This window comes from Argentina silus (genome assembly GCF_951799395.1).
Source record: "Argentina silus genome assembly, chromosome: 17".
Taxonomy (NCBI): Eukaryota; Metazoa; Chordata; class Actinopteri; order Argentiniformes; family Argentinidae; genus Argentina; species Argentina silus.
The window spans coordinates 985,349-995,348 of NC_139671.1; the positions used below are offsets into that span (position 1 = coordinate 985,349).

The window sequence follows — 10,000 nt, forward strand, 5'->3', positions numbered from 1 at the left end:
TGTGTGTGTGTGTGTGTGTGAGAACAGCTGTGTGTGTCAGAGCCTAACCCCAACCCTCTAAGTGTCTCTTCCAGTAGATGTTAATGTTAATGTCCATTTCATTTCACCTTTATTTATCCGGGTCAGTGTCATTGAGATAAAGCCTCTATTTTTAGAGGGAGTGGTAGAATGCAGGCAGGAGGACAGGGCCCAGAGTGTCACCTGGTACAGGCCTCAGTGCTGTCTGTCTGTCTGTCTGTCTGTCTGTCTGTCTGTCTGTCTGTCTGCATGTCTGTCTGTCTGCATGTCTGTCTGTCTGTCTGCATGTCTGTCTGTCTGTGTAATGCTGCTGTCTGTTTGTCTGTCTGCATGTCTGCATGTCTGTCTGTTAGTCTGTCTGTCTGTGCGCTGGTGATGTCTGTGTCTGTGGTGTTCTGTCAGACAGAATGAGATGTGAGATGAATGCAGTGGTGATCAACATCAAGGAACACAGTCGTCTCTTAGTCCATCACTAACATTTACCACAACATGTAGGACTAGCGCTGACAGGAACACACGCCAGCTGTCCGTTTCCAACGCCTCGTACAGACATTGAGGCTAATGTGCTCCTCCGGAGCGCCACAGATAACTGGGTAACTGGGTCTGACTGGGAGCAGAGTGGGCTGTGGTACTGTGTGACTGGTTTGACTGGGGACAGAGTGGGCTGTGGTACTGTGTGACTGGTTTGACTGGGGACAGAGTGGGCTGTGGTACTGTATGACTGGTTTGACTGGGGACAGAGTGGGCTGGTAACTGGGTCTGGCTGGGGACTGGCAGCCTAGCAGCTGGTAACACCAACAGCTGTCAGACAGCCTGGCGCTGGCCTAGTTCATTCTCTCATTTCGACCCGTTCTATTATTCTCTCTCCTCTCCGGTCGTTTCATCTTCCGCTCCTCCCATCGCTCCGGCGCTGAGGGGAACCAAAGCTGTCAGGAGGGAGTTGGAAGGGGAAGTGGGACTAACTGTGAAATGGAGGCTGCCGCTTCAAACTGACGCCTCAAAGCATTCCGATGGTCACAGCAGAGCTAGGCTAGCGTTAGCGCTTTGATGCACCCTCTAGATCAGACCTATCCAGCTAGCTAGGCTAGTGTTAGCGTGTTAGCTCTGTGATACGCCCACTAGGTCAGACCAGCTAGGCTAGTGTTAGCGTGTTAGCTCTGTGATACGCCCACTAAATCAGACCTATCCAGATGTTCTATAAAGACTAAATCACTGAACTGACACTCGTCATTACCGATGCGAAGGTTGTTTCATTATGTCTGACATAATAACCAGGGCTGTTAGGACAGGCTGTTAAAGCTAGAATAATCAGGCTGTTTAAAACTGGAATACTAATATGACTCTTCAAGGTGGAATATAATGAAGGCTATTCGAGGTGGAATGTGACTTGATGGTTGAATTGCTAACTAGGCGCGGCGCCCATTAGCATGTCGCGCTCGTCGAGAATTCCAAATGAACCCTAATGAACCCAACAAATCCGTAACAAACCCTACTTGAGGCGGAGAGTCCTTAACTTTTCTTTGAACTAATGTTCAAAGAACATCAATGTTTAATCTCCGAGAGAGGTAGAGAGGGAAAGAGAGAGACAGAGAGACACCTTCTATGGGCAAGAAATAGATGTTGAGAAACTGCTTTGATGATGCACATGTCAACAAGGGACTGATGAAACGGGTTTTCAAGCAAACTCACATTAACACTGATGTGAACACTGCCATGTTGAGTCATGTTTACTCCCTGGCCCTGTTAGATGAATAATGAATACACTGTATGTGTGTCTTCTTTCTAACTCTCCTCTCCTCTCCTCTCCTCTCCTCTCCTCTCCTCTCCTCTCCTCTCCTCTCCTCTCCTCTTCTCTCCTTCCCTCCCCTCCCCTCTCCTCTCTCCTCTTCTCTCTTCTCCTCTCTCCTATCCTATCCGCTCCCCCCCACCCTCCTCTCCTCCCCCTCCTCTCCCCCCTCTCCTTTCCTCTCCTCCCTCTCCATCTCCTCTTCTCTCCACCCCCTCCCCTCCTCTCTCCCACCACCCCTCCCCCTCTCCTCTCCCCCCCCCCCCCCCTCCCATCCAGCTGATTGACGGCGAGTCATTCCTCCTGCTGACCCAGAGTGATCTGGTGAGGATCCTGGGCATCAAACTGGGCCCCGCCATCAAGATCTACAACAGCATCCTCATGTTCAAGTCCGCCGAGGAGACTGGCCTTAACGAGCTCTAACCCCCACCCCCACCCCCGGAGCCTCCAGCCTCCAGCCTCTCTGGCCTCCATCTCTGGGGACCGTGGGGACACACCACCATGTCTGCTCTGGGGGGGGGGGGCAAATACATACTGTCACACAGCTGATGTCAAATGCTTTTTAGTGTTAGAGTTTTGCTTTGATTTACATTAGCTTGGAGTTTTCAATTGGTTCCATTGTATCAGGTTCTGAATGAATCGAGCATCCCGTTAACCCGCTGGATTTAGACAGATAGAAAGGGATGAGACAACTGAAAGTATTTGAAAGTATTTGACACAGAGGACTGTATGTGTTTGACCCCCGGTCTGCTGGAGGTACGCAGGGAAGCGAGCCAATCAGATCCGCAGACGGACGAGACGAACCAATCAGGGGGTCTGCGGAGTGCGGCCACAGGAAGCTAAGCACAAAGAAACCTCCCTTTGAGGAAGTAGGCTATCTAACGCAGGGGAGAGGCTGGCGGAGGTAGAAATCGGAGGACGGGCTCGTTGTAATTCATGGGACGGAATGAGGAATGGTATCAAACACGTGTGTTCCGTTCCATGCATTACAACGAGCCCTGTCCTCCGATTTCTACCCCCGCCAGCCTCCCTTGATCTAACGCCAACAGAATGCACGTGGGAAATGCACCCGTAGTTCTCATCTAAAACAGCCATATTAAACTGTAAATACTGACGGTCTGGATGGAGAAACGCCACGTTGTCATCTGTGCTATACACAGTACCAGTCAAAAGTTTGGACACACCTTGCCAAGAGTGTGCAAAGCTGTCATCAAAGCAAAAGGTGGCTACTTTGAAGAATCTAAAATATAAACCATATTCTGGTTTAACACTTTTTTGTTTACTACACAATTCCATATGTGTTCCTTCATAGTTGTGATGTCTTCAATATTAATCTACAATGTAGAAAATAATAAAAAATAAAGAAAAACCATTGAATGAGAAGGTGTGTCCAAACTTTTGACTGGTCCTGTACCTTGTGTTACAATACTAATGTACAGAATATGTCGTACGCTTGTTTTTGATATACTGTGTCAGATGCAATGAGGGTGTTGAATCTGCCTGAAACTGGGGAGGCAGAGAACGCATCGTCCTTCAGATGTCTGGTCTGTCCATCACAATCACTACCACATTATATTCTCATCCTCCCGCCATGTATACAGTACCTGTCTGGTTGTGAAGCTGCAGGTGTGTCTGCCTGTCTGGTTGTGAAGCTGCAGGTGTGTCTGCCTGTCTGGGAAGCCTTAGAGACCCTCGCTAACGCCTAGCCTTTAGCTCAGTGGGCTAATACAGTCCCTGTGTGCTCAGGAGACCCGAGTTAGAACCCAGCTAGGTAGGCTGCTGCCTGTCTATCTGGGTGATGAGAGAGACTCCCAACTAATATCCAGCCTTTAGCTCAGTGGGCTAATACAGTCCCTGTGTGCTCAGGAGACCCGTGTTGGAACCCAGCCTTTAACTCAGTGGGCTAATACAGTCCCTTTGTGCTCAGGAGACCCGTGTTGGAACCCAGCCTTTAGCTCAGTGGGCTAATACCGCCTGTCTGGGAGGTTATTGCCAGACAGAGGAACTCCAGGCGCAGTATGGGGACTCAGTGGTAGTGAGGCTGCAGATGCAGGTACAGTAAGCTGGGGGTCAATGTAATGCATGGAACGGAATGAGGAATGATATCAAACACGTGTCAAACACATGCGTTTGGTACCGTTCCTCATTCCGTTCCATGTGTTCCGTTCCACAGCCTCCACTGCTGTGGTTGTAGATAGGCTGCTTCTACCTGTCTGGGTCTGGGTGAGGGAGGTTAGTACAGGACAGAGACTAGGGGTTCCCCAGGTGACTGCTGACACACACACACACACACATGCACACACACACACACACACACACACATGAATACATTCATGAAAAAGTCATCATGCTTTTTGACCCTTGTCACTCTCTGTAGCTGCTGGGGGCATCTCAGCTGAGGTGACAGGAATTCTCGTTCCCAAACCCAAGAGATGGCTCCCTGTTAAACCCTAACCCTAACCCTAACCCTAACCCAAGAGATGGCTCCCTATTAATGCAACATATCTGTCACTGCATTTCAATCAGCTGATTCTTCCTTCTATAAATGTTGATAAGTGACAGATTTATTGAGAGCCATTGAGCTAAAGCATACAGTCCTGCCCAGGCCTAGGAAGGAGAGGGACAGTCTAGTTAGGGGCTGTACACACCACAGGGCCGGGCCGACCCGTACTGTTCTGGCTTGGGGATGATCCTTCCACACGGTCCTCTCCAGCCCTGTCTCAGCAACTATGTTGGACGCATAACCAGGCCAGCCCAGCTCGGTCCAGCTCGGTCCAGCTTGGTCCAGCTCGGTCCAGCTCGGTCCAGCTTGGCCCAGCTCTGCAGTGTGAATGAGGGTTAGGTGTCCTGACGTGTACATAGGTTCGAAACACCATGGAAACGGTGTGGTCGAATGAATCAAATATGACAGCAGGGTTAGGGATCAGGGTATTGCTTTTTCTGAGGGGGAGAAATTGTTCATACGTTTTTATTTAAAATGTGCTGCAATGTATTTAAAACCTACATTCTAAAAACACTTGTGTGATGGTAGATGAATGACTTTCATCTCGAAGAGCATCGTGTTCTTTGGATCACTTGTGACTGTAATTATGCAATTTATATTTCCAATACGCTTGTTTTCCGAGGCCTAAAAAGAACTAAATGTTTCTGAAATGGGTTTATGGTTTTTGCCTATGATTTATTTATTTGATGATGTGTCCGCCTCCTGCCAGTGTGGGAGACCTCTGTGTAATATGCATAATCATGTAAGAGTTTGGCTGAGTTACAACGTCCACATGAACATACTGTCAGGGGAGGCTGGCGGAGGTAGGAATCGGAGGACGCGCGTTTCATACCATTCCTCATCATTCCATTCCATGCATTACAATGAGCCCGTCCTCCGATTTCTACCTCCACCAGCCTCCCCTGGCATACTACTAAGGATACATAGCCTACAGTATACAGTAGGCTGCTTTATTCTGTGTAGTATGCTAGTGTAGTATGCTAGTGTGGATAGTGGAACATGACTAAACCTTTATTCCAGCTGTATTGATTATTTGATTCACTAATAAACTCTACAAGGTTTGCGTCTCTCTCTTCTCTGGTAACTCTGGACCTCCTTTCTGTTACTGATGTTTCAGCTGTGACCTCTCTGTGCTGGAGAACGTAACACATTTCTGTTTACCAGTCAACAAACTACCGGTACTACTGGTACCGGCTTTGACACCATCTCTCAGGGTACAGTGTTTGTTAGTACATGTACCGTACAAGTCCTCTGACAACTGTTTTAGGGGAGGCCGGTGGAGGGAGAAATCGAAGGACGGATGGAATGAGGAATGATATCAAACGTGTGCTTGAAACCATTCCTCATTCCATTCCATGCATTACAATCAGCCCGTCCTCCGATTTCTACCTCCAGCAGCCTCCCCTGGGCCTGATCATCCTGTTCTGCTGCTCTCTGCTCTGCTGCAGCAGGCTCAGCTGGTAGTCGGGGGAGAACCCACGGTCTTTCATCTACTTTTGATCTCAGCAACATCATTACAGACTGAATATAGTTAATTACAGCAAAAACATAAAACCAGCCGCATTTCAGAGGCAGTAAAAATCAAGAAGCCGTATGCGAATGCCGCTGTACGGCCTTGCTCCTGTGATATCCAAATGATTCAAACTTTTCCACATGGCTTTAATGGTGCAACAGAAAAAAAGTATGTTCAGGACAAATCCTTCTACAAAGTTGTGTCGAGGGAACTGCGCTGTCTGGTCACAGAGTCCTCTGTGGCTCAGTGGGTAGAGCATGGTGCTAACAACGCTTAGGTTGTGGGTTTGATTCCTGCTGGGACCATATATACTGAAATGTATGAACTCACTGCAATGTAAGTCACTTTGGATAAAAGCGTCAGCTGAATGGCATATATTATATATCTAAAGATGTGTTTCTCATTTCTCATTCCATTCTGGAATAGCAGCTCGCTGGAGAAAGCGTGTGTGAGGGGACCGTGTGTGTGGGGGGACCGTGTGTGTGAGGGGACCGTGTGTGTGGGGGGACTGTGTGTGTGAGGGGACCGTGTGTGTGAGGGGACTGTGTGTGAGGGGACCGTGTGTGAGGGGACCGTGTGTCAAGTCTCTGCCATTCCTACTGTATCCTGAGACAGGCAGTTGTTGTGTTGGAGGAAGACAAAGGGGAGGAGGAGAGAGGAAGAAGACGAGGGGGTGGAGGAAGAGAAGGAAGAGGAGGGAGAGAGGGGGAGTAGGAGGAGGAAGAAGAGAGGGAGGGAGAAGAGGAGGAGGGGGAGGAGGAGAGAGGAAGAAGAGAGGGAGGGGGAGGAGGAGATGGCAGCAGCTAGAGGCCGTGTGTGAGAGTTACTTGTCATGAATACTGTAGCTCTGTACCCGGAGCCGGACGGTTGCCATGTTGGAGGAGGAGGGGAGGATGAAGAGGAGGAGAGGAAAGGAAGAGGAGGAGGAGGAAGAGAGCAAGTCAGCTGTTGTCATGTTGGGAGGCATCCGGTTGGAGCTGGTACATGTATCTATTTTTGCCTGTTGTGAATATTTATTTAGACATTTGTTGCTGTTCCCGTCTGGTTCTTCTCCAGCTGGGAAGAGATCTATTTTAGCTACACTACCTCACACATCATGTGCTTGGATTAATGCTTAAACCCACTGTCTGATATTTAAAGACTAAAAATTATATTTAGACATCTGAACCAACTGTCTGATATTTAAAGACGAAAACTATATTCAGAGATATCTAAACCAACTGTCCAAACGATCTAAAACAACTCAGATCTAAACTAACTCCGAGCACAGCAGAGGCCAGCAGAGACAACTTGACTCATGCCCTCAGATGTAGAACAGTCCGTGAACTCATTCTACTGATGATAATCCGTTTAGTTTTCTACTGATGATAATTCTCCACTAATGATCATTCTAAATGTATGGAATGGTAATTAGCACATCTCATGGCCTGTGATACATCTCAGGTCACATGTTCAGTTATTCATAAAAGCCCTGGCTCTGATTGACGTTTGGTATTAAATCAGACATGGAAACGTAATTATCACCACCATCATCATCATCATCATCATCATCAGAGCTATTCTAGGTTCCCGCTCTCTGTAGCTCTGGCTCCATGGGAGTGGGAGTCTAATAAGGAGTCACCTCGTTCCCTCTCAAAGGAGGGAGGAGGAGGAGGAGGAGGAGGAGGAGGAGAGAGAATATTATGACTCAAGCTCCTTCTGGTAATGACATTGTGGGTAACATAGTGTTTCTGTGATTGCATTGTTCCCGTTGTCTCAGTCCAATCTATCCGGATTCTCCACTTCCTGTCTCCGAATCGGTCTCCTCACAGACGTGTGTTCCTGTTTGTGGCTTGAACATATTAGTGGGCGTGTGGAGAGGGAGGCTGGGAGGGAGGCTGGGAGAGGGAGGCTGGGAGGGAGGCTGGGAGAGGGAGGCTGGGAGGGAGGCTGGGAGAAGATTCAAAACAGGAGATATTTTACAGCCATACCTCCAAATCACATTGTTCTCACGCCTCTTTTGGAGGTCTGGAGAATTCTAGATTCGCAATCGGGCTTGGATTGAACTGGATGGACCGCTGTGAGAACGAGCTCGCGATTTCATTGGATGTTACATTCCAGGAACCCTCCCCCCAGATGCCCGGAGAACGGTTGGTTGTTATTATGTGTGTCCTCTTTTCTGACCGGGGGGGACTGTTCTACAGAGAGTTGTTGCCTACACTAGCTTGCAACATTCCAAAAAAAATGGATGAAATCCTGAAGGAAAAACTGAATTATATTTGACTAGACGTGTACTCCATACACAAAACCTAGGTGATGAAGGCATTAGGCATTTTATTGGTTTGAACCAATAAAATAAAAATGGTTTGGTTGAACACCTGGCAACATACATTGTTAATAGTTTCCCATTTTCCACTGCAATGACCTGCACAGTGGACCATGTTCTGAACCTGGGTGTATATGGAATATAGAACGGATTTAGAAATGGGTTGTGACCTTGAGTTTGGAAGACACTGGGGCTCTCTCTCTCTCTCACACACACAGGCACACACACACATACACACAGAGACACACACACACACACACACACGCAGACACACAAAGAGACACACACACACACACAAGCAAGGACACACGAACACACGCACACGCACATACACACACACACACACACACGCACACAGCTAATGCCTAACCCTCCCACAGACATAGCACCTCAGGGAGACAATGAAAAGAGGTCAGATTCTCTCCTCCGGGCACGAATGGACAAAGCAGAAACACATCTACACTTATCTACACTTATCTCTCTGATAGAGGGATATTGATCAGCTCAGCCACGGATCCTCAGAGACCAACGAGGCGACCAACAAGTAAACAACATGGCCAGCACTCCAAAATATAGACGAAAAAATAATAATTATATGTCATATCAGCAGTTAGCCAATCAGGTGACCTTATTTCTGTGTCATTGTCTTAGAAGACTGATAGAGTTCATGAATCCTCTATCATGGTGGGATCATCCAAGGGGAGGCTGGTGGAGGTAGAAATCGGAGGACCTCCACCACCCTCGCCTGAATAATCCTCATGTTGAAGTGGCCTGATCCACACAGTGTGTAATTGATTCCTATGCAAATCAGAGACCCTACAAAAACAAAGATATTAATTCTAAAATTACATGAACTATTATCCTTGCATTAAGATGGACTCAATTCAACTTATTGAGTTGATGACATTGTTGATGACATTTTTGCATTTTAGCTAAGGGTCTGAATACTTAGGTACATGAGGTATTTCTGTATTTTAATTTTAATAAATTTACTGAAATGTACTGTTTTCGCTTTGTCATTCTGAGTATTGTGTGTGGATTGATGGGAAATTCTTTTAATTTAATTCATTTTAAATTGAGTCTATAACACAACAAATGTGGAAAAGTGAAGGGGTCTGAATACTTTCCCAAGGCGCTTTACATATTCATGCAGCTGTTTAATAGGTCCAGGATTTAAAATAATTCTTTGAAAGCTGCTCTCCTCAGTAAACTGCCACCCTGGTTTACTGCAGCCTAGGGCATGTTGGAGGAGAAATTAATGGATTCTGTGGAGTGGATTGTCATTTTCGGCTCTGTGAGAATCGCATAAAACCTTTTGAAGTCAACTAACCGTGCACTCCTCCATATTACCCACGCACACACACACACACACACACACACACACGTACATGCACACGCACACACGCACACACACACACACACACACACACACACACACACACACACACACACACACACACACACACACACACACACACACACACACACACACACAGACCCAGGTCTCCATGACATGTTTGCTAAAGGATTAAACTGCAGCAGACTAAGAGGAACACAGAGCCACTGTCAGACATCAGCTGGGGGGGGCGGGGAGGGGGACGGGGGGGGGACGGGGACGGGGGGGGGCTGTGGGGGGACGGGACACGTTTCTAGGGTGTGTACATCCGCCTGCTCGGCACGTCAGTTCTCCTTACCACTGCAGGGCAAGCCTCAGCATGTATAGAGTCATGTGACCAGCCTGACAGGCAGCATGTATAGAGTCATGTGACCAGCCTGACAGGCAGCATGTATAGAGTCATGTGACCAGCCTGACAGGCAGCATGTATAGTCATGTGACCAGCCTGACAGGCAGCATGTTTTCGTGAACTACAAACA

General features: G+C 47.7%; 1 protein-coding gene across 1 annotated transcript in view; it reads left to right on the forward strand.

Annotated features, from left to right (window-relative positions):
• The window catches only part of l3mbtl3 (L3MBTL histone methyl-lysine binding protein 3), a 26,902-nt gene extending 21,532 nt beyond the window's left edge, over window positions 1–5,370 (forward strand). Inside the window, exon 20 of the mRNA XM_083688734.1 lies at window positions 2,084–5,370. Within this exon, the coding sequence (XP_083544860.1) occupies window positions 2,084–2,227 (144 nt within the window). The 3' untranslated portion in view covers window positions 2,228–5,370. The remainder of the gene's footprint in view (window positions 1–2,083) is intronic.
• The last annotated feature ends 4,630 nt before the right edge of the window (window positions 5,371–10,000 follow it).